At 52.5% G+C, this 22,783-nt stretch overlaps 3 protein-coding genes across 3 annotated transcripts; all 3 read right to left on the bottom strand.

Annotated features, from left to right (window-relative positions):
- Positions 1–1,300: 1,300 nt before the first annotated feature.
- LOC122188899 (keratin, type I cytoskeletal 13-like) lies at positions 1,301–5,909 on the bottom strand. The gene is made up of 8 exons (XM_042887574.1): positions 5,421–5,909; positions 4,565–4,647; positions 3,891–4,047; positions 3,531–3,692; positions 2,958–3,083; positions 2,614–2,840; positions 2,028–2,158; positions 1,301–1,487 (listed from the first exon to the last, which is right to left on the bottom strand). The coding sequence occupies exons 1-8, from the start codon at positions 5,907–5,909 to the stop codon at positions 1,462–1,464; spliced, it is 1,401 nt and encodes a 466-aa protein (XP_042743508.1). The 3' UTR covers positions 1,301–1,461.
- Positions 5,910–10,612: 4,703 nt separating this feature from the next.
- Positions 10,613–14,840, bottom strand: LOC122188897 (keratin, type I cytoskeletal 13-like). The gene is made up of 8 exons (XM_042887571.1): positions 14,256–14,840; positions 13,281–13,363; positions 12,704–12,860; positions 12,330–12,491; positions 11,924–12,049; positions 11,591–11,817; positions 11,231–11,376; positions 10,613–10,638 (listed from the first exon to the last, which is right to left on the bottom strand). The coding sequence occupies exons 1-8, from the start codon at positions 14,838–14,840 to the stop codon at positions 10,613–10,615; spliced, it is 1,512 nt and encodes a 503-aa protein (XP_042743505.1).
- Positions 14,841–20,132: 5,292 nt separating this feature from the next.
- On the bottom strand, positions 20,133–22,537 carry LOC122188903 (keratin, type I cytoskeletal 19-like). Its single transcript, XM_042887578.1, has 6 exons — positions 22,043–22,537; positions 21,632–21,714; positions 21,240–21,396; positions 20,987–21,148; positions 20,568–20,693; positions 20,133–20,393 (listed from the first exon to the last, which is right to left on the bottom strand). The coding sequence occupies exons 1-6, from the start codon at positions 22,535–22,537 to the stop codon at positions 20,133–20,135; spliced, it is 1,284 nt and encodes a 427-aa protein (XP_042743512.1).
- Positions 22,538–22,783: the final 246 nt, after the last annotated feature.

Genomic DNA, 22,783 nt, shown 5'->3' with positions numbered 1-22,783 from the left:
GGAGAAAAACGGTGGAAGAGCTACGTGGAGCATACGAGTCATTCACATAATTGTACGTTATAAGCTAACTCCCATTATATGCTCATCAATCAACTTTATTAGCACCAGATAATCCCATGCGATGGTATTTCCTCATAGTAAATAGGAAACCGGTCCCTGAAGTGTGACTGTGTCGGAGAGGAGCTCTGCCCTCGTCCTGCAGGCAGACGCTGCTCCTCCTTCCCGGGCCGTGCAGCGCTCTCCTCGGGGCTGAGATGTAAACAGATTTTCTATCTCTGTAAAATCAGAATGTTGAAAAAAAACACGAAAATTGGATTCGGATTCGTTGGATCATATTGGGACTCGATCATGTTTATTATTTAATGGCGCGTGAGCTGAGAGTTCTGAACAGCAGCCGATTGCTGCCTAACGACTCCCGCGGCGGAGCAGTGCGGGCGCTCAGCGCTGAGCGGCGCTGCGGGCGCGTCCCGCACGGCCCGGCCGGGTTTGGCAGCGCAGCGTCAGCCCGTGTCTGCGGCCGCCTTCAGCGCCCGTGGAAGTGCTTCGCTCGCGCCGTGGGCAACCGCCGGCCGTGTCTCCTGTTCGTTCTCTTACCTCCAAGCATCTCACAGCGCCGCGGTCCGCGTGCAGTGCCGTGCAGTGCCGTGCAGTGCCGCGCAGTGCCGTGCAGTGCCGCGCAGTGCCGTGCAGTGCCGTGCAGTGCCGCGCAGTGCCGCGCAATGCCGTGCCGTACCGCGCAATGCCGTAGCGGCTCCGTGCCGCCAGAGGGCGCCGTGGCTCTCCGAGGGCGGGCGCTACCCGCGGCCGATCGGGACTGCAGCGGACGGCGGTTTTGCTCTTACGCTTCAGACCCAGTTTAAAGTCTCCGCCGTTGGACTCCAGCGTCTTCGCATGCCTTCGGTCCCGGGTCGTGTTTGTGCTAGGTCTTACAGGCTCTACAGTGGGTGTGAAATGGGCTTTTGGGCCGGGTGCTTTTCCCACTCGGCTTTTTTGGGTGTTGTTTCAGGCAGCCACGTGTTTGGTGCAGAGCACAGGGTTGCAGAGCCGTCGGCAGTGCCTGTGGGGGGCACGGGGCGCGGGGCCCCATCCTCAGTGCTGCTGCTGTGCTGGGCTCTGTGCTCAGCTCCTGCTCTGCTGTGCACTGCGCTCAGCATAGCTGGGCTGCGGGAATCAGAGTGCAGACACGGCTTTGTTGATTGCATCAGGCAAAAGCGCAGTTTTATTAGAGAAGTTTTTTCACCAGCAGGTACATTAGTGATCCTGACTAACACAAGGAACTTCTAGGGATTGCGGCGTTACAGAAGCAGCAGAATGAGAAAAGGAGGCCCACAGGGGGCCCGGAGATACACGGCGAAGCGTTGCTGAATTCTACTTTGTCTGCACAGAGGCATGCAGTGAACACGGAGTGTTCTTGTTTTGTCTGTGAGTTTCTGTGTGTGTCATCTCCTGGTCCGGTTATCCTCAATCACAGATTCTCCTGCAAGTCACTGCAGAAAAAAAGGAAAGCATTATTTTTATTCAGGCAGAGAGAAAGTCTTTCAGAGAGGAACAAAAATTGGGCTGTGTGGGACACTGATTTCAATGACAGGCTCTGTTAAACAAGAGTGGGTGGTGGGGAGCCCAGGAAATCCCAGAAGCTCCCAAAATAATTGTGCTTTGTGGCAAACTGCAGCCGTAGGAAGACAGATTGGCTCTTTGTGCCCATTGCAGCCCGGTGGCTCAGCCCTGCGGGGCTCTCCTGCTTTACATCCACCTTTCCCCTATGCCTCATCTCCCCAGCCTTCTCCTCACACTCCCACATCTCACGTTTTCTTTCTATTGCTCCAGGTCGTGCCCAAGCTCTGTCTAAGCGCATTTCTTAGTGTTGCTGCAGTTTTGCCCTGTAGTGCCAGACAGCCCAAACTGCAGCACTGTAATTCTCTGAGAATGTATGAATGGTGGTTTAGGACAAAGCGTTGTCTCCTGGCCTCACTGAAAGGAACAAACTGGGCGAAAAGGTGTTGTCCTGGTGCGGAAGCAGCTCTTACCCTGTATGTCCCCGGTCTTGCAGGGCGGGACTTGTGGCTGGCAGTGGGATGCTGTGGTTGTAGTGTAGGTGTGGCTTGTCCTAATGACTCCTCCTCCAACACTGCTCCCTACTCCGATTCCTCCTCCATGACTGATGGGATGCATGTGGGGAGAGAAATGGGCAGCGTTAGAACTTTACATGGCACTACCAGGGGCTCAAAGTGTCACGTTATGCCATTTATAGAGGTTGGAAATGTCACAGAGCGCTTTACACGGTGCTCTTTTCTCATTTTGCTTTCCACACCCCCTCTGGCATGGAAGTGGCAGAGCCCTGCAAATGGTTTTCTTCTTCTGACAGTTGTCACCCATCTGATCGCAGAAAACACACTGTGACAAACGAGGACATAACACTGGAAGTTGTGGTGTTGGAAGATTCGGTTCCTCTGCTTTGCAGATCCCAAGGAGTGACATTTAGTTCAGAACTGAACACTCATCGCAGTATAGCAGCTCAGAGCATCGAGATATCAGAGATATCAAATAATTCCCAATCTACAAAGCAGATCTTGACATTTTCCCTGGTCCTGTTGGATTCAGAGATCTACGTACATAAGGTCCTGCTGTCCTCCTTCCAACAAGCAGCGGTAGGTCTGAATCTCCTGTTCCAAACGGCACTTGACGTCCAACAAGGTCTTGTACTCCTGGTTCTGGCACTCTATTTCTGCTCTTATTTCCGCCAACTGCTGCTCCACACACGTGATCTGGTTCTGCAGCTCGCCGAGCAGCGTGTTGTACTGGCACTCCGTCTCAGCCAGGGAGGATTCTAGATTATTCCTCTGATAAACAAAGAAACAACACTCACTCGCATGTCACCGCACCGTTTGCTGTTTCCACGGTGAGAGCAGACGAGCTGCTGCACAGCGCCTGCATGCAGCTGTGAGCTGTGCACGCACCTGGCTGAGCTGAGCCTGCAGGTCGATCTCCAGCGCCTGCAGCTGCCGCCTCAGCTCGGTGACCTGATTGTTGCACGTCTCCACCTCCTGACCGCTCGTGATAACCTCCCGGTTCACCTCCTCGATCTGCAAATCACCAAGGCAGAGCAAAGACCCTCAGAGGATACCTGTGCAGGCTGAACTTCTTCAGCACAGCTCACAGTGAGCAGCAGCGCGGCCGCAGGTGGGCACGGCGAGCTGTGTGTGCTGGGCGTTAACCACTGCCTTTGGCTGTGTGCTGCTTTTCAAATCACATTAACCTCCTGGCTACCAGGGCTCTTTAATCCCAGCGTGGAAGGTTTCAGTTCCAGCACAGCACCACGAGGCCTCGCGGCAGCTGCTGCCACCAGATGGGACGCAGCAAACTGGTCAGACAGGCCTGTGCCTCCCGCAGAGCACAGCGTGTAAAGCAGTGCTGATCTCAGGCGTCTGTAGAGAACAACAGCTTGTTGTCTCCGTGTCTGTATTCTGAAGTGCTTCTGTGCCCCGATCTGTGCACGTCAGTCTGTCTGGCAGCGGGTTTGCGTTGCTTACCTTGCACTCGTACCAATCCTCAACTTCCTTGCGGTTGCGCGCTATCAGTGTTTCGTACTGGCATCTCAAATCCTCCAAGATCTGCCTGAGATCTGGCCCAGGGCAGGCGTTGACCTCCACACTCACATCTCCAGTAGATTGCTTTCTCAGACAATTCATTTCCTGGAAATACAGCCCAGATTAGACAGCACAAAGGAGCAGAGCTGGGTGCTGAGCGGCGCTCGCTGTGAGCGCTGCCTCCCAGTGCAGCTGTGAGGTGCGGAGCAATGCTGCAGATCTGTTGGGTAACTTAAAGCACAGCCTTGTAGGTGAAAAGTTCTGTGCCAGGGCTCTGCAGAGCAGCAGCAGCCCCCAGCCTACCTCCTCATGGTTCTTCTTCAGGCAGCAGAGCTCCTCCCGCAGTGACTCCAGCTGTGCCTCCAGGTCGGACCTGCAGAGCGTCAGCTGGTCCAGGACCTGGCGCAGCCCGTTGATGTCAGCCTCCACGCTCTGGCGAAGGGCCAGCTCCGTCTCGTACCTGAGTGAGAAAGAAAGCAGAAAATGAGAACCCGCTCCCTGCTTATGCAAAGATCTCCTCTTCCCATCTACGTGCTCTGTACTGGGTTTTGCTGTCTAAGCTGAATGCACTGTGCATTAGATTTCTGCGCTGCTTTTGATGTTTGTTATGTGCAAGCTGTTCCTTTTTTTCCACCTGTTTTCCTCCCTCTCCTGAAAGCAGTATCTGGTGTCGTTTGCCCATCGCTCAGGTGCTTTGCTGATCCCAGTCTGCAGTGGTGTGTGATGGGATGCACTGACTGCACCACTGAGGGCCGCTCCCTGCAATGCCGGTCCCTGGCCCTAACCAGCAAACACTGTTGCCAAATGTTTTACCTCAGAACAGTAATTAAGGGAGGGCTGATGACCAAGAGCAAAATGCCTTTCATCATCCCATCCTGTCCTAATGAGGTGTTGCAGTGAGACTCGTCTGAGGTGTCTGTGAGCAGTGCTCTGGGATGTGGGGCTGGGGGTGTGGGTTGGTGCTTGGAGGCACTCACTTCACACGGAAATCATCAGCGGCCATCCTGCTGTTGTCGATGTCCAGAATGATCTTGTTGTTATCAATGGTTGCACAGACAATCTGGAAAAGAGCAGAGCATGAGAACAGCTCCCTTCTCTGCTGCTGTACTCCATGGTTGCACATGTGCTAAGCAGGAGCTCTTTCTGATTCCCTTTTCCCACTACCTCTCTCCCCATAGGTTTGGTCCTTGAGCAGAGCACTTACAGGAGGAGCTTTGCCTCCCTGATGGGCAGGCAGCAAGGAGAAGAGCTGGGCTGTAAGGACTGGGAGTTGGAGAGCTGTGAGATGGGCACTCCCAGTTTCAGGGTCTGAAGACAAGTTCCCGAGATGCTTCACCTCAAAGCTCAGCTGAACGCAGGCTGCCTGGTGCTTGGTCTCAAGCTTAAGGGTTTTCAGGGAGAAGCTGGGAGGTGCCTTTAAGCCTAAACGTCTTCCGTAACTTTCAGTGGGGACATTCTATTGTCAGGCTCTTTGTGCCACTGCACAGAACGTTTTAAACACCCAGTTTTTCTCACATAGCATTTATAACACTTTGTGTCACCATCAGCTGGGTGAGATTTTCTGTTACTCTGCTGCTCCTTTTGCTCTGCTGTATCCATAACCATTCAATCAGAACCCAGTGTAACAAGGCATCCTTTTTCCTCTGAGGAGCATTATCCCGCTCTCATGGCCTCACAGCACGACTGCACTCAACAACGTCCCGGAGGAAATTGCTGCCATTTATGTTTGCAAGCACATTCTGCAGCAATAGAATTGCCTCTAACAATTGCAGTAAGTCCTGAATGCAAATTGAAAAAATAGAAAGGAGAGGAATAACTGAAAAATGGCATTACCTGATTCTGAAGATCTTCGATTTCTTTGTAATAGCAGCTGTAGTCCCGGGGCTCGCAGGAGAGGCCCTGTGTAGCGTACCACTCTCTGATTCTGCATTCCAGCTCTGCATTTTCCTTCTCCAAGCACTTCACCTTGTCCAGGTAGGACGCCAGGCGGTCATTGAGATTTTGCATGGTCACTTTCTCATCGCAGGATGAAAGCAAGCAGTCGCCACCAAGGCCACCGACAACCACACCGCCTCCGATGCCGAAACCAAGGCCATTGCCATAGCAGTTGCCACCTCCATAGCTCCCACCAGCCAAGCTACCGACACTCAGTCCCCCTCCATAATTCACTCCACCGCAGTAACTCCTTCCAGAAAAACCTCTGCCACTGCCTATCGTATAGGAAGAAATCCGTGCTCCACCACCACCACCAATGATACAGCTGCCACCACTGCTCCTGCCTTTGCTAGACACAGTAATCGTCTCTTTAATGTTGCAACTCATCGCGACAGCGGCTGGAAATGCAAGCAGAAGCCCAAAGCAAGACGCACAGCTTGGTATTGAATCAGCCTGCAAGTTGTCTGCTGCCACAGGACTCTATTTATACCTTCCACAGTGGGTGTCACCGCCGTTCTGTTCCCAGAAGGCTGGCTACTCCAGCCATTGGTGCCAAGAATAATTTCTCAAAGGGAAGTTTCCTTTCAAGATTCCCAGTAGACAAGGAAGATACTTTACATGTCTCTTGCTTATTTCAAAAATACATTAGCAATAATGTTTTATGAATCATCGGCTTTTTGTTTATGATGCAAACTTTACAACATTAAGCCAGGAAAAACACTGTCCTAAATTATATACCAGGAAGAAATCATTAAAGGTTATTGCATCAAAGAGCTCTTTATCTCTCATTAATTTATTTTCATTTTATTTTGAGTTGAATAAGCAGGTTTCATGCAAGCTGCTGATGTTGGAATATGTAAGATGAAAACGTATGTACGAAGCTGGATTCTGGAATGATGTATGAAGAATGATGTAAGAACTTTGTGCAGAGATCAGAGACGGAGAGATTAACCTCTAAGTCTCTCCACTGCTGAAATAACAATTCCAGAACACTGCTGTGAGCCGTGATGATGTGCAGTGAACTCTTAATGGACACAGACGGAAGATTCTTCATGTGTGATCTGTGGCTGCCCAGTGGTTCACAAAGGATTTCTTTCTTTTTAGAGAGCACAAAATAACACAGCAGGGCTTTGAATGCTGTCCTGCTGCTCAGCAAAAGGCGCTGCTGCCATTTTCTCGTAATGGCAGATGAGCTGCAGGGGGAGGTGGGCTTTTCAAACTGAGTGGGGCTGGAAAGACCCTGCAGGCAATTTCTGTGTCAGTGTGCTGTGTGCTAAATGCAATTCCAGACCGCTGCTGGGAGACAGGAGGACAGAACTGCCCACGAAGGCGGTGGAGCAGTTGTTGCCTGGAACAGTCCTAGACTGACTTGGAAAAGGTGGATTAAGCATGAAGTAGAGGTTCTGTTCCTCATGTCTCCAAATCTTAGCTGGGCCGAAAAAGTGAAAACCAAAAATCTTTTATTTTTCTGACATCAACATTTGGGCTGAGCTGCTTTGTGAACACACTGAGCTGGGCTGCTGTGTGGGGAGAACTGTCTGCAGCAGCTGCTGGGCTGGGGATGCATCCACCAAGAGCCATCCTGAGCCCAAGCAGCAGAGCACAGAGAGGTGGAACTCCTGCTCCGTGTCTGGATGGTGGGCAGCTGCTCTCATGGCAAGCAAAGAGCCCCATTTACCAAAAGACTGAAGCCTGGCGCTATTTGTGGATTTACCCATCACTTTATTGTTCTTACTCGCCTGCTTTCTCTATAGAGCTGCCTTCTCTTATCTCTCATCCTTGGACATTACTTATGTGGTGCAATGAAAGCCAGCAGCATTCCTGTGCTATCTCCAGCAGGATGGAGACAGAGCTGTGCAGACGCTCAGAGTGATTTATCAGCAACAAGGAGCTGCTGATGCCTGCAGTGCTGCCATGCTGCGCTCCGCTCGGGGCTGAACCAAGAGCAGAGCTGAGAACACGTAAAACTGCAGCAAATAGCGATTGTGCTTAGAAACAGAATATCTGGATTTCGTTACTAGGAATGGGGAGCATAATTGGAGTCAGGGTGTGGTGGTAAGAATGAACCGAAACTGATGTAATGCTGCGTTGCTGGAAGCTTTGCCTTGTCCTGCACATAATGCTTCAGAAGTTTCCCAATCGCTGTCTGCAGCAAGCATCTTTCCTGAGTGAGCACGCATTCCTTCCTCTCCTTCACGGTTATCATTTTAGCACATCAAGATAATGCAGGCAGAAACACGGGGCACCCCTTTGTGGGATGGGAGGATGCCTGTGTGCCGTTGTGGTAATGGCTGCAGCAGTAGCACAGCTCTTGGCCCTGCAGTGGGCAGCTCTCCCTGGCACAGGAATGCCCACTCTCTTGCATTTTCCTTTTTGTCTTCTGGAAATGGGTGCTCTAGTCAGGCCAAGGGAAATTACTGCTCTGAAGGTCTAAAGAAGTCATAAACTAAGCTTCCTCTCCTCCTGTTTTTGTTAGGTGTACTCATAAGGTTCCTGGGTCTGCTCCAACTAGCACAAACAAGTATGGAAATCTCATGGAAATGTAATTTCCAGCCCAAGGTCTGCAGCTCCATAATTTGCAGCTCCCTAATGCATGGTTATTTGCAGGGTGTTCTCTGTTGGGACTGTTTATCCCAAGCTACCTTCTCATAAGCTGCTTTCCAGACGCATCCCAACTCGTAGGCCCGGTGTCTCAGGAGCTGACTGTGCATCCCTGGGGGCTTTCCAGGGGCAAATTCATAACCCTGGGTGATTGCAGTCCTTCTGGCCGTGTCATTAGGTCTCCTTCACCTGTCAGGAATGTAGGGCAGCTCCTTTGTGAAAGTGCCTGCGCTGCTCCTGCGGACACCTGGGGAGGGTGGGAAGCCTTTGCCATGAGTGCGGGCGCTCAGCTAGATGTCAGCACAGCTCTTCTGCTCCTGGAGCAGCCTGGAGATTCCAGGAGACTTAAAGCTGGAAGTGTGTCAGTGCAGCATCTTCATATTGTAGCAATGAGCGAGTGAAGGACTGCTATGCTGGGAAAGGACAAGACCAGAAGGGGCAGCAGATTGTCCTACAGCCTGCCTTGGCACTGAGCAAGGCGGGGGAATACAGTGGGAAGGAACACGAGAAGATCTGCTTTGTGGCCCCAGCCCCAGCTCTGAGAACTGGGACGGATGTGCACTGAGGAGTCCAGCAGTGGAACTTCACTGTAACCGCAATGAGTATCTCCTTCAGTCTCCTGGGAAGCACATGCTGTACACATCTTCCATCAAGTCCAAGACTTTCCCTGGCATGGAACTTGTCTTTATAGAAGACTTGATGTAGAGTCTTGGTTTGAAAACACCCACTGATGTGTCATTATCACAGCTGTTCCAATGCTGCAATGTCTCACTTTGCTCTGGTCCCTGAATGCTGGTGGTTCTTGAGTCTGGTAGATAATATAAAAAAGTACCGCTGCTGGGTCTTGTCTCCACTTCTACAGGAGGAGGGCACTGTTCACCTCCCCGGTGATGGAACCTCTTCAGGCCCTGGCTGTATATGAGCCTTCTGAGGTGCTACTGATCTGTAAGGTTCCATGTCATGACAAATATATTTCTGTAGAGAAATCAGTTTCCATATGAAGACTGAGGCTGCAGAACTGTGCCGCGCTGCACTGTGTGCTTGCTCCTGAAATGTTTTTGTCTTTGTGGCCTTTCCCCTCCATGGGGGGTGACTGCTTCATGTCTCCAGCTTGGCAGCAAGGCAGGGGATGTTGTGCTGAGCCACCCATAGGGGAACGTGTGAACATGTGAATGTGACCTTCTGTACCAAACACACGGCAGTGCACCAGGGGTGCAGCCCGTGTCCAAGGCTGTAGCTGTAAAGCTGTGGGGAGGAGTGAATGTGTAAAATCATTGCTTGCTTTTCTGGTCCAGCAAACGTTCTAATCCCCAAAACACCCCCAGCTCATACCAGCTTTTCTCTGAATGTTCTCCAAGCCCAGAATGACTCTACAAGCTCTCTGCGGACGCATCACATGATTACACCCACCAGAAGTGCTGCAGGGCCCCAAGCTGCCAAACTGCTGCACTTGCTCTTTTGTGCAGGTCAGCATCAAGAGACATGGATGCTACTGTGTCCGTGCACACTGACTCCACATCAGCTGCAGGTCACTCTGGGGCCCAGAGGCAGAGGGGCCCTTGCCTTGCTTCTGAGCTGTAAGAAATAATGGCTCTGGGTACTGAAAGACCCTAGCTGACGTTTTCTCCATCACGTTTTCTGTGGCACTGCACATTTTCAGCTCCCACTGCCTCTGCCAGTTCTTGGAAGGTGTGCTAAGTGTCAAGATGATCTGTCAGCAGTTTCTGATGTTCAGGCTGAAACTTTTTGAAATAGGATGATGTGATTCAGTGGCTACGCGAGAGCAGGTAGGAAATTAACCTTTTGCCACCAGTCCTGTTCTCAGTGGAAAGGTTCCTATAAAACGAAGGGGATGGCTCTGAACATGACAGAAAACCAAACCAGCAGAAACTGCGCTGATTGTGAAGACCAAGGGCTTCTCTTCCAACCGACCCCACTGCCCAGGTGGGGGGGTTAGGGTTAGAGTTAGGGCTAGGCTTAGGGTTAGGGTCACAGCACGCTGTTAGGAGCTGAAGGACACAATTTCTCTGTTCTGTCACTGCCTTTCAGCCAGGCTAAGCTCACTTTATTTTCCCACATATTTGTCTATAAGTGTGTTTTAGCAAAACATGGAAGCATACGGGCACCACCTGTGTGGCTGCAGGAAGCAGAGTGTGGACACGGCTTTGTTGATTGCATCATGCAGAAGCACAGTTTTATTAGAGAAGTTTTTTCACCAGCAGGTGCATTAGTGATCATAGTACTGAGACCTGCAGCAGCAGTCACGGTGGTTGGGCAGGTGCAGCAATACAGATTGGAAAAAGCAAATAGCAAAATAAAGCAGAAATTGGCCCAACGCTCTGCTTATCCCTCTGGCACATCGCGTAGCATTGCTGAGTAATACAAAGGAGCAGTTCCTTGCTCTTTGCAGAGGCGTGCAGTAAATATTCTCTCTCTTTATCCGTGGCTCTGCTTCAGGGATCTCTCATTGGATATTCTCATTTCTCTGCTTAATCACAAATCCTTCTGCAAGGCACTGGAGAGATCAAAGGAAAACATGAGTTTGTTTAGAGCAAAACCAGATTCTTTCCTGTGCTGTCATTCTGTACCCACGATCACCTTAGGAGCCAGCTCAGCTGGAATTTCAGATGAAAACAGCCCTGCAGGAAGGGCTGCTCGCTGCCTGCAATCAGGCTGATGGGACCCATGGTGGCTCAGGCATGCTCTGCCCTTCCCCATAGCAGTGCCAAATGGTGGGAGCTGCAGGCACAGCACTGGGCTGAGCACTGCACAGTGCTCCACTTACCCTCATTCTACTGCACCAGCTGCCACCATGCTCGTTTATTTCTCTTTCAGTTTGGCTGGAAGTTTCCCCCTGAAATGGTACTGGTAATTTTCTACCAAAAATCCCACAATTCCTGCTTCTCTTTTGGTTTTCAGGGCACTCCTTTCTCCTGCTCGTTCCTTTGCCCTAGATTTCAGACCAGTCCTTTCTCCCTGTTCTCTGCTGTCTGTACCTTGCCTGTATTCCGACTCTGTCCTTCCCTACCCGTCTGCCCCCTCCCATCTGGTAGCATTGCAGTCGAGCAGAGAGGGCTTGAAGCCCAGCGGAGCTCTGCAGCCCTCACCTTGTATCTCCGCAGCTGCACAGGATGGCATCTGGGCAGACGAAGTGTACGTGTGGCTTGTTCGGATGATTCCTCCTCCTCCTATTCCTCCTGTTCGTGCAACTCCTCCTCCTAGACCCGACAACTGACCAATTCCTCCTTGCTGACTGAGTGGAAAGGAAAAGAACGTTTTAGTGAAGGGAATGGCGGATAAATTAGAACTACAGTTTGTGCGTTGACCCTTTGCTCTTGGTCTGTTTTTGTCTTTGGCATAAACGTGGCTGACTCCTGCAGCGAGCTCTCTTCCTGTGACAACGCTTGGGTATTCTAAAATACACGTAACAAAGGCATTTTAGTGTCCCTTGTCTCAGGTGCACTCACATAAGGTCCTGCTGCCCGCCCTCCAGCAGGCAGCGGTAGGTGTGGATCTCCTGCTCCAGGCGGCACTTGACGTCCAGCAGGATCTTGTACTCCTGGTTCTGGCACTCCATCTCCGCCCGCAGGTCCGCCAGCTGCTGCTCCACACACGTGATCTGAGTCTGCAGCTCACCGAGGTGGTTGTTGTAGCGGCATTCTGTCTCAGCCAGAGAGGACTCCAGGTTGTCCCTCTGAAGGGTGACAGGTGGCACAACAGAAATACGGGCATGAGGAAGCTGCACTTTACTGCAGGTTCTTGCCCTGAAGCAGAGCTGCAGCTGTGAGCTGTGCACGCACCTGGCTGAGCTGAGCCTGCAGGTCGATCTCCAGCGCCTGCAGCTGCCGCCTCAGCTCGGTGACCTGATTGTTGCACGTCTCCACCTCCTGACCGCTCGTGATAACCTCCCGATTCACCTCCTCGATCTGCAAATCACCAAGGCAGAGCAAAGTTCTTAAGGGGATGTTTCACTGTAACTCAGGCTAAGGATTAAGCGAAGAGCAGTGGAGGTAGCAAAAAGCATGAAATGAGAACACTTTCGGTGAACTCTCTCAACCCAAAGGGACGCGCAGAGGCAGCATCCCCTGTGGCACTTGGGCAGTCAAAATCAGTGCCAAATACTGTTACAGACGTGTGGATTTAACCTAAGGTAAACTGCTGTGAAACCATAGCCTGGAAAAGTCACAGCTGAATAACTCTGCTCACCTTGCACTCATACCAATCCTCCACTTCTTTGCGATTGCGTTCAATCAGCGTCTCATACTGGCACCTCATCTCCTCCAGAATCTTCCTGAGGTCAGGGCCAGGACAGGCATTGACCTCCACACTCACATCTCCAGTCGACTGTTTCCTCAGACAGTTCATTTCCTGGAGAAACCATATCAGGTTTCAGAAGCAAGGAAAACACCAGGGAGAGCAGGGAGGATCTCAGCTGGGGGCACTGCCGGCTCCCGGCTCCCTGTGCCACCTCCATCCAGCGGTGTGGCAGGGGAAGAGAAGCCCTTTGCAGCATCAGCCAAAGGGAGGGAGAGCACAGGTCCTGAGTGAAGGGAGGCTTTGGGCGGGGGCCATCAGCCTACCTCCTCATGGTTCTTCTTCAGGCAGCAGAGCTCCTCCCGCAGTGACTCCAGCTGTGCCTCCAGGTCGGACCTGCAGAGCGTCAGCTGGTCCAGGACCTGGCGCAGCCCGTTGATGTCAGCCTCCACGCTCTGGCGAAGGGCCAGCTCCGTCTCGTACCTGAGTGAGAAAGAAGGCAAGAGAGAGCAGTCAGCATCCGACCCCATCATCTGCTCTTTTCTGCAGGCGCCTTTCTTACAGCCATTTCCTAACCAGCCTCCCGGGATGCTGAGGGAAGCGGTCTGAGGATCCCCTTCCCAGGTCTGCCCTCAACCCACTTTCTCTACAGCTTAGTGGAGGGGTCACTCACCACGTTTCCATGCTCTAACAAGGGAAAACAAAAACCTCCCTTAAGAAGCCGAGTGAGCCCACACTGCTCCCTGTGCAAAACCTGCTGGTGCTTCCTGCACAGCTCTCATCTGCATGCAGAATTGTGCTGTTGCCCAGACACGAAGGCAGCTCTGGCTGCAGGAGCCCTTCTGCACAGCCTGCAACCCTGAGCCGCATCCTGACAGCCTGCTGAGCACCAGGAGCACTCACTTCACTCGGAAGTCATCGGCTGTCATCCGGCTGTTGTCGATGTTCAGAATGATCTTGTTGTTGTCTATGGTTGCGCAGACAATCTGGAAAAGAAGAGAGTTCCATGGTCACTCCTGAAGCCTCTTCCCCATCCCCTCGGGCTGCAGCGCATGCAGTGCAGCAGACCAAACCCCAGGCTCTGAGTGCTGTTGGCTGAGCACAGCAGGACGGTGTGAGCATCCAGCACAGCACTGGGGAGGCATTAAAAGGCTGAAGCAGAGTCTGGGAGGCGTTATCAGTGCTGCCCAGCGCCTGCTGCGATCCTCCCAACCTTTTAAGTCTAAATCTTACTTTAATGGATAAGAGATATAAAAGCTTTTCCAAGACTTAATTATAGGTCTGTCTCATTCTGTCTGTTGCTTGGATTCCTTTCACTTTCTTCTCTCTGTGTTGGCACCCTAGAAGTTTAGCCAAACACATGCTCTGCAAAAACCTTTTTAATTTTAACTTTATTCTGGCAATGCTTTCTTTGTTCTCACTTTTAATGAGGTGTCCAAACTTCCCAGTTCTGTGTGAAAGAGTAAACGTGTAAATAGAGGAAGCAATGTTTAATTGGAATTCTGCGAGATGAATGACAGAAAAAGCTCATACAGCTTGTTATTTATTTCTCATGCAGTCGTTCTCCTGGCAATCATCCACTCAAACACCTTGGCAAAATGTAACCCAGACAGACTGCTGAGCCAATCCAGATGTACTCCATGCCCACAACACTTTCCCTTTCAAATATAAGCGATGAATAAAAGCAATGGAAACAATCCAAACTCTCAAGACTTTTACGTTTGAGCTCCAGGGCTCTCTGCAGGCAGTTGTCTTAATGTCTGTTTACGAGGAGCGTTTTACAACAGTGAAATGTTACTCTCAATATCTGCATTAAGCTGTGAAGCAACCGCGTGGGAGAAGTTTACAAGCGAGGAAGCAGCTGAGAAGTGATGTTACCTGGTTCTGAAGATCTTCTATCTCTTTGTAATAGCAGCTGTAGTCCCGCGGCTCACAAAAGGGGCCCTGCTTGGCGTACCACTCCCTGATTCTGCACTCCAGGTCAGCATTTTCTTGTTCCAGGCACCTCACCTTGTCCAGGTAAGAAGCCAGGCGGTCGTTAAGGTTCTGCATGGTGACTTTTTCGTCACCAGAAAGAAGAATGCCATCACCAGCAAAACCCCCTCCAACTACCCCTCCACCAATGCCGATACCAAGGCCACCTCCAATGCCACCACCAAAGCGGGCACTGCCACCGCTGAATCCAATGCCTGAGCATCCTCCGAGGACAGTGGCTCCTAAGCCACCTCCATAGCTCCCACCGACCAGACTGCCGCTGCTCAGTCCTCCTCCGTAATTCACACCACTGCAGTAGCTTCTCCCAGAGAACCCTCGGCTACCGCCTATCCCACAGGTCGTGTATCTTCCAGAGGAGACCGAGGAAATCCGCGCTCCTCCACCACCACCACCACCACCAATAACACAGCTGCCACCGCTGGTCCTGCCCCTGAGAGAGCCGGTTGTCTGCTTAATACTACAACTCATTGTGAGGACAGCTGCAAATCCAGCCCAAAGCCCAAAGCAAGATGCACAGCGTGATACGGAATCAGACTGCAGGTTGGTCGCCGCCGCAGATCCCTATTTATACCTTCCAAGCGGGTGCCACCTCTGGGGTGTTTCTTCTTCCCACGGGGCTGGCTAGTCTTGCTGTTTATGCCAGGAATAAATAACCCATAGGCAGTTTCCCTCTAGAAATCCCAGTTCACAAGGAAGATACTTTACATGTCAGCAGCTTATTCCAAAAAGTAAAATAATGTTTTATGAGTCATCAGCTTTTTGTGTGATGCAAACTTTACAAGAAATCAAGAAAAGAAGTTGCCCTAGATTATGTACAAAGCAGCAGCATTGGTATTTATAACATCAAAGTCCCTTTTATCTTTTTTTAATTTGTATTTATTTTATTCTTAGTCCAGCAAACATTTTTGTATCATGTGCTACAGTAGACTGCGTGGAATCAAAGTGGGCAGTTAATTTAAATTTACACTTCTGAAAAGCGTGAACAATGGTGACCATAGGAGCAAAAAGAGCCGGGGTGTCGCGGTGCTGATGCCTGCCAGCCGGCGCAATTACAGGCAGAGGGTTCAGGAACCTCTGCTGCGAGATTTCTCCAGTCACATCATCCATAGCCCATGCTTCTGTCACGCCAGCCCAGGAACTCAACTTGCTCACAGTCTGCAAAGCACTGGAAGTTCCTGCCTGCCCCTTGGTCCGGGTGTCACACAGACTGAGGTGCCTCTCTGAAGTTATTTTTTGTTGCTGTCATCATTCAGTCTGTGCCATCCATAGGTAAAGAAGGAACTCGCAGGAAAGGCGTGATGGCGATTCATGGGGTTCCCTGTCCTGACTGTGATGAGATCCAGCAGGTCACTGCCATCGCCAACAACCAAAATTGTATTGAGCACAAAAGGAAAAGGAGGAAAGCTTTCCACATTTACTGCCTGTGTTTGTCAGAGCAGTATTGCGTTGGCTCGACCATCACTGCTGGGACAGCATCTCCCCGGCTGGGCAGAAGAGCTGGGGAGCGCGGGGAGGACTGGCTCAGCCAGCACAGGTGCCTTTGTCCAGCAGACTGCAGTAATGAGAGGACATCCTGCTCTTCGAGGGACAGAGGCTTCTCTTCCCTGCGGCGTGGAATTTCCAGCCACTCTTACTCACAGGCAACCTTCCATTTGAGGATGTCCCGTGCACAGTTACAGAAGCTGCTGGGATAAATCTGTGACGGCCCACGGGCAGCCCTGAGAGCAGCCGTCACCTGGGCACGAGGGCAGAGGACACCACACCAATGCGCTCCCCCTTCTCTGCTAGTGGCACTGCAGTGACGAATGACCCCAAGGATGTGTAAATGTGATCATCTTCTCATGAGCATACGTTAGGATTCTGCTCTCCAGTGAGCTCATTTATTTCTTTGTTTAGATCAAAAGTGATAAGAAACACCTACCTAAGGCTGGCAGCATCCTAGAATATTCATTATTCATAGGGTGCAGAGAAATACCTTGCTCACGGACAGCGCTGGAGTCCCTCAGAGCTCGGACTGCCGACTGCAGCGCCTGAAATACGAGTCCATCCTCCCCCTGGAAGCACATCTCCCTGCTCCCCACACAGCCCAGACTCATCGGAGTGAAAATCATGAGCAAAAAGGAGGATAGGGAATAAATTTGGCTTTCGTCAGACATTTTGAGGAATGTAATTGAAGACAGGGTGTGGCTGTGAGAGCCAGCAGAAATTAATATAGTGTCTGGATTGCTTGGTGCTTTGCTTCTGCTGCGTTGGTTTTCAGAAGTTGCCCAGCAGAAGAGAGCAGCGCTCTGGGCTTGGGTCGCCTTTTTTCCCTTTCAGAGTCTCAGTTTAGCAAGCACATTGCAGATATGGAGCACTGCAGCTGGCTCGTGTCCTCAGCCACCAATGGCAGAAGCAGGAGGTCTTACAGCACACGGCAAACTGGTTGGTGTCACTGCTGGGCGCTTTTTATGCATCCTGGCTCAGAGCCCCACGGGCTGCAGAGTCACATTCACCAGCCAAGATTGGATCCATCTTACTACAGGACTCGTACCGGGCTGTAGCTGCCCTGCTGTGAGATGGTGCCAAGGTCTGTAAGGGCAGTGGCACTGTGGTGATCCCAGCACACAGCCATGCATGCTGTGCCACCGTCTCTTCCACATTTTGCTCGCTTTGCTTATCAAACTGATAGCGCTCCTCGTGTCAACAAGGAGACACAAACAGAACTTTGCTTTCATAAGCATTGCTTCACTGATGTTTGTGCAACCTCTCTGGAATACGATGTTATCTTGTCACTTGTAATTACGAGTAATGATTTGCATAATAGCCATTGGGGATCACTTATTAAAACCTGCTTTGAAGTGATACTAAGCCGGCTCCAGACCTCGCACTCCCAGCTTTCAGATGCAGACTGTGATGTTGTGGGGCTGTGAGTCAGAGCTGCATCCCCCGCGCTGATCGGCGGTGCTGGGAGGCAGCTGGAAGCGCTGTGGGCTGCGGTGCGGCGCTCTGAGAGAGCTGGGGAAGGCAGTCAGTCCTTTCCTGCAGACTGCTCACATCTCCAATTCAGCTCTGGGCTCGTGGCAGCAGTGAGGCTCAGCACGATGCCGAGGTGTTCAGCTGGATTTCCTCCTGCTGCAGCTCCCAGCCTGATCCACACCTCGAGGGCTTTCAGTTCCCTGAGCGCCTGCCGGCCTCGAGCGCAGTGCACTGCACAGCCCCTGCACCACTGGGAGCACAGCCGCTCTTCGGGGCAAAGCAGAGCGTGAGGGAATTCGTGTTGGGCCGGATGGGGACTGATGGCAGCAGGAAGCTGCAGAGATCTCCAGCTGTGACCTGCGGTGCTGCTGCCAGAGCCTGGCAGGTCCTGACAGAGCCCAGACCCCATAAGCAGCCCGAGTGTGGGCTAGCTGTGGCCCTGAGAACTCTCTGTGTGCCTTTATTTAATACTTGCACTAAAACATTGCTACTTGCAATGCGTCTCCAGGGTGTGGGTCTTGCAGGCAGTGTAAATGAAGTTTTTTGGTGCAGCAGGCCAAGAAATCTCCTGCTCGTTACAATAGTACGTTACAAATGTACATAACTCTTTACAAATGTTACACAACCCAATAAACTCAAGTACAAGTTCCATAGACAGTGACAGGGCTGTGGGTGAGGCTCACCTGTCTGTGTGCTTCATGGAACAGACTTTTATGGGGAAATTAGAGCCTGTGCCATACAGCAACTCACGGCCCACGATTCCAACGCCTGCAATCAGTGTCAGTGCGTGTGCAGTGCAGCCCTGCACTCCCGGCTGCTCCCAGTGCTCACTCTGCAGATCTGATTGTCTGGTTTCTTCTCACCGACGTCTCACGGCTGTGCAGATCACTTCTCGGGGATCTGTTGTCACACTTTGCTGGTGCAGCTCATCCCCTGACCCCCCCCATTCCTGCTGTTAGGGAAGGGGCCACAGCACAGCAGTGGGCACAGCAGCATAACAGCGCAGTTCCTCCGGCTGTTGCCTTTCCTTTCTCTGTGCAACAGACCACCACCACTTTTTTTCTGTCTGTTTACTGCATCTGACTTCCAAAACCTCTTTCTCCCACGTATTAATTTGTCTCGCCCTTTTATCTGCCCGCACGCTGCCAGCAGGTTCTTCCTGCTTGCTTTTTCTTTTTAGATGCTTTCATAGTTCCTTATTTAGCATTTTCTCTTGGAATCGCTTCCCCTGGCAGAAGGGCGGGTCAGGTCCAGCACTGCTTTGCTTTCAAATTACTACTTCAGTATTATTTGGGAAAACTTGTTGTTCTTGATTTTATCCTGTTGCTACACATTCATAATACCTCAAAAGGTGCTGCAAATTGTCTTATATTAGATTATATTAACACACGCCCTCTTTAATGAAAGCTTGACTTTTGCCCGAAAGTCCCTTCCAGCAGAAGGCTGCCCGTCCGGCCGCCCTGCGCTCCCTGCAGCCCAAATCGCTCCTCCTCGTCGCCTCCAACCTCCGCTCCCAGCGTGAGCTCTCCCCAGTGCAGACATCCCTGCTGCAGCATAACGATCTGTGTAACGTGTTTCCAAATACCCGTGTAATTCCTTATTTGTAGAAGTTGTTTCTCAGGTTTGGGGCTGTGTCAGTAGTGGCACAGTTTTATTAGGGGCAAGCGCATGGATCCCGGCACGTCCCAGGTAAGGGCAGCGGGCAGCGCAGTGCTGGGTCCCCTCCGCTTGGTTCCATGGGTACGTCCCATCCCACCGGTGCTGTGCGTGGAGCTGAGCACTGCCTGCTAGTTTGCTTTACTTTCCCTGGGGGTTGTTCTTTGGGAGCCCTCCAAGGGACGTATCCTGTCTGCAGTGTCCTGCTCAGGGACAGCATGGCTTTGTCTGGAGTTTTCTTTGTGCACCCCCCTGTCCTTCTCACACCCCCACTTCCTCTTGTACCGCATTTCTCCTCCCTCTTTCCCCAAGCTTGCTTGTCCCTGGTGAATGGCTTGGGAAGGCCTTGACTCCCCCTGCAGCTCTTCAGCCCCACTTTGGAGAACAACCCTGACTGTGGGACCATAGAGTCATTCAGGTTAGAAAAGACCTCTAATATCACCAAATCCAGCTACCAACCCATCCCCACGGTGCCCAACCACATCCCCAAGTGCCACATCTACACATCTCCTGAGCACCTCCAGGGACAGTGACTCCATCACTTGTAACAGTGCTGTTCACACACTGCAGCAGCTGAGCTTTGGGAATGAGAGCTGACGCTTCGTGTAGCTCACATGGGACTGGAGAGCCCTCTTTGGGATACCCCCATTAAAACACCTCCACCTGCGGGGCGCTGGAGGCTCAGACAGCGCCTCTATGTTTCAAAATCTCAGTGCATGGAAAGCAGGGAAGAGCCAGCTGCTTTGCATACAAATTAAATTTCCCCAAACCATAATTAAAATTGTCGTGTGAAACTGAAAACGTTTAGATAATTTATTGTTTCAGGGAATTTAACTGCCCGTCCCTAATCCTGTCTATCAGTGCAGAGCCAGCAGGACTCAGCTAAATGACAGCTGTCACGAAGCACCTTCCCCAGCTCAGCAGGAGCCGCCCCGCAGCGCAGGGCAGGGCTGGCGCAGGCTGACCCCCTTCCCAGGGAGAGAAGGAGCTCACGGTCGGACGTTGGTCAGAGCCAAACGCTCAGCTCCTCATGGTTGGCTTCCCGGCCCTGGCTGGAAGCAGGGCTCTGCTGGTTACTCGCCACTGTGTTCTTTTACCGCTTGTATCTCAGGTTTTCATACCCCTGTGAGTGACGGCCCAGGGATGTCACTGTGCCCGGCTCTGCCTGCAGCCTGCATACATGATGTCCTGCTGCCCGCCCTCCAGCAGGCAGCGGTAGGTGTGGATCTCCTGCTCCAGGCGGCACTTGACGTCCAGCAGGCTCTTATACTCCTGGTTCTGGCACTCCATCTCCGCCCGGATCTCTGCCAGCCGCTGCTCCACGCAGGAGATCTGGCTCTGCAGCTCAGTGAGGTATTTGTTGTAGCGGCATTCTGTCTCAGCCAGAGAGGACTCCAGGTTTTCTTTCTGAGTGTGGAAGCAACAAAAAGGAGGATGGATTACACAGCTGTCACAGGCAGCCTGGACTTCTTATCAAGGGATCCCACTGCAGAGCTGTCCCAGTGTAGCCATCCACGTGGTTCTGCTCCTGCAGCTCTCTGCAGGGAGCTGGTGGCCGAGACAGAACTGTGCGTCACTCACCATGGTCAGTTGGGCTTGCACGTTGATCTCCAGGCCCTGCAGCTGGCGTCTCAGCTCCGTGACCTGTTTGTTGCTCGACTCTATCTCCTGGCTGCTGGTGATGACCTCCAGGTTCACCTCTTCCACCTGAGGTCAGAAGGAGCGCTGTGTCCCCTGCCCACCCCACCCCACAGCCCCAGACGTCCGTTTGTGCTGCAGCCCCCACGTGTTCCCAGCCCAGGCCCCACATGCCCCATGACCCCGCAGCACTGCAGCTCCTCAGCCACCAGCAGAAGAGCGCTGCAATGAGGCTGTGGAGCCAGACTGAGTTTCTCCTCGCTGGAACTGCTGTTGTCCAGACACTGCCAGGAAGTGGAGAAGCACTGATCTCTCACTTCTCCCTCAGCAGGCAGAGGGCAGAGCCGCACACCGCACCGTACCTTGCAGGCAAACCACTGCTCCGTCTCCTTGCGGTTGCGCTCCATCAGCGTCTCATACTGACAGCGCAGCTCCTCCAGGATCTTCCTCAGGTCTGGGCCGGGACAGGCATTGACTTCCACGCTCACATCTCCGGTCGCTTGCTTCCTCAGGCAGCTCATTTCCTGCAGACAGCACACACCGGGATGGTCATGTTCCCACCTGGGGGAAGTTCCCTTCTTCCCACAGATTTCTTTAGGGTGAGGGGTGTCTGACCTCCTCGTGGTTCGCCCTGAGGCAGCACATCTCCTCGGTCACGGCCTCGCACTGCAGCTGCAGGTCAGCCTTGCAGCTGGCCAGCTGGTCCAGCACAGGGCGCAGATTGCAGATGTCCGCGTCCACATTCTGCCGGAGGCTGCACTCAGTCTCATACCTTGGGCACAGGAACAGGAACTCAGCATGCCAGCAAAGCACTGCAAGTGCTTGAATTGAGTGTGAGGGACGAAATTAGGGCCAAATTCTCTTGTTTCAGGCACGTGATGCTGCGGGCATTGCCTTGCACAGAGATCTGTGCTTTAATACAGCAGCAGGGCTGGCAGGTTTCAGCCCCACACCACCTCAGTGCCCACCCCTTCCTTCCCTTATCCCCAACCCAGCACAGGGCTCACTTGGCTCGGAAATCGTCGGCCGTCATCCGACTGTTGTCAATGTTCAGAAGGATTTTGTTGGTCTCCATGGCTGCACACAGGATCTGGAAAGAAAGCACAGGGAGAGATTTGGGCTGACAGGTTCTGCTGGCTGCAGGAGGCCTGCAGGAATTGTCAACCCGGAGCACTGCAACATGGTTATTTTCTAATGGTTTCATGTTTGGGGGTTATTAGTCAGTTAAATGCACTACAGCAGGGAGCCTGCATGGCGGGCTGCAGGAGCATCAGCTGTCTGTGAGCGCAGCTGCTGCATTCTGATCGCTGAATGTCAGCTGCTACCTCCTGCTGCTGCAGGCTGCCGCCAGGCATCGATCTGTCCACATGTGAAAGCGAGGCCCAAAGAAGTGTGGGACATTTCTCGAGATGCTTTACCTGGTTCTGAAGGTCTTCAATCTCCTTGTGGAAGCAGCTGTAGTCCCGCGGCTCACAGCTGGGGCCCACCTTGGCGTACCACTCCCGGATGCGGCACTCCAGCTCGGCATTCTCGCTCTCCAGCAGCCGCACTTTGTCCAGGTAGGAGGCCAGGCGGTCATTGAGGTTCTGCATCGTCGCCTTCTCATTGTTGGCAAACAGGATCCCCTCACTGGCCCTGCCGAAACCTCCGACGCCGCGCGCACACATGCCCCCCGTGCTGAACCCGAGGGTGGAACAGGCCCGCTGGGTGGCTCCGAAGCTGCCCCCGCTCATGCTGCCGACACCCAGCTGCTGCCCGAGCAGTCCCTCTCCCAAACTGCCACCAGAGAAACCCCCGGCTGCTGCCGCGAGCTCGAAGGCTGCGTGCCGTCCTGGGGAGGCAGAGGAGCCCTGCATGGTGCCCGCCCGGCTGCCCGCGCTGCCCCAGGTGCCGCACTGCCGGGCGCAGCTCATGGTGCAGCCGCGCGAGCTGCGCGGGCGGTGCAGGAGCTGCTGCCGGCCTCTGGCCCCACTGCTCCCTATTTATACCGCCCCGTGGATGTTGCAGCTGGAGAAGCGCTGTTTGTTCTTCCTCCTCCCGACCTGGTAGTTCTGTGCCTGGAATATTTCCCTATGGGCGTTTGTCTCCGGCGATCCCACAACAGAAAGATGCTTTGGTTAATAGAAGCGTGTTTAAAAACTACATCAAAAATGTGACTT

The sequence above is a fragment of the Lagopus leucura genome, unplaced genomic scaffold (genome assembly GCF_019238085.1).
Source record: "Lagopus leucura isolate 7727_CA_CO unplaced genomic scaffold, USGS_WTPT01 Super-Scaffold_100094, whole genome shotgun sequence".
Classification (NCBI taxonomy): Eukaryota; Metazoa; Chordata; class Aves; order Galliformes; family Phasianidae; genus Lagopus; species Lagopus leucura.
This window is presented reverse-complemented; position numbering and strand designations above follow the sequence as displayed.

Excerpts from the sequence above, each read along its gene's own strand:
- LOC122188897 (XM_042887571.1), bottom strand. The coding sequence starts at position 14,840 with ATGAGTTGTAGTATTAAGCAGACAACCGGCTCTCTCAGGGGCAGGACC. Across the intron at positions 13,364-14,255 it reads TAGAAGATCTTCAGAACCAG|ATTGTCTGCGCAACCATAGA; the intron begins GTAACATCACTT and ends CTTCTTTTCCAG. Across the intron at positions 10,639-11,230 it reads TGCAGCTGCGGAGATACAAG|TGCCTTGCAGAAGGATTTGT; the intron begins GTGAGGGCTGCA and ends TGATCTCTCCAG.
- LOC122188899 (XM_042887574.1), bottom strand. The coding sequence starts at position 5,909 with ATGAGTTGCAACATTAAAGAGACGATTACTGTGTCTAGCAAAGGCAGG. Across the intron at positions 4,648-5,420 it reads TCGAAGATCTTCAGAATCAG|ATTGTCTGTGCAACCATTGA; the intron begins GTAATGCCATTT and ends GCTCTTTTCCAG. Across the intron at positions 3,693-3,890 it reads TGAAGAAGAACCATGAGGAG|GAAATGAATTGTCTGAGAAA; the intron begins GTAGGCTGGGGG and ends CTGTATTTCCAG.
- LOC122188903 (XM_042887578.1), bottom strand. The coding sequence starts at position 22,537 with ATGAGCTGCGCCCGGCAGTGCGGCACCTGGGGCAGCGCGGGCAGCCGG. Across the intron at positions 21,715-22,042 it reads TTGAAGACCTTCAGAACCAG|ATCCTGTGTGCAGCCATGGA; the intron begins GTAAAGCATCTC and ends CTTTCTTTCCAG. Across the intron at positions 21,397-21,631 it reads GCCGACGATTTCCGAGCCAA|GTATGAGACTGAGTGCAGCC; the intron begins GTGAGCCCTGTG and ends CCTGTGCCCAAG.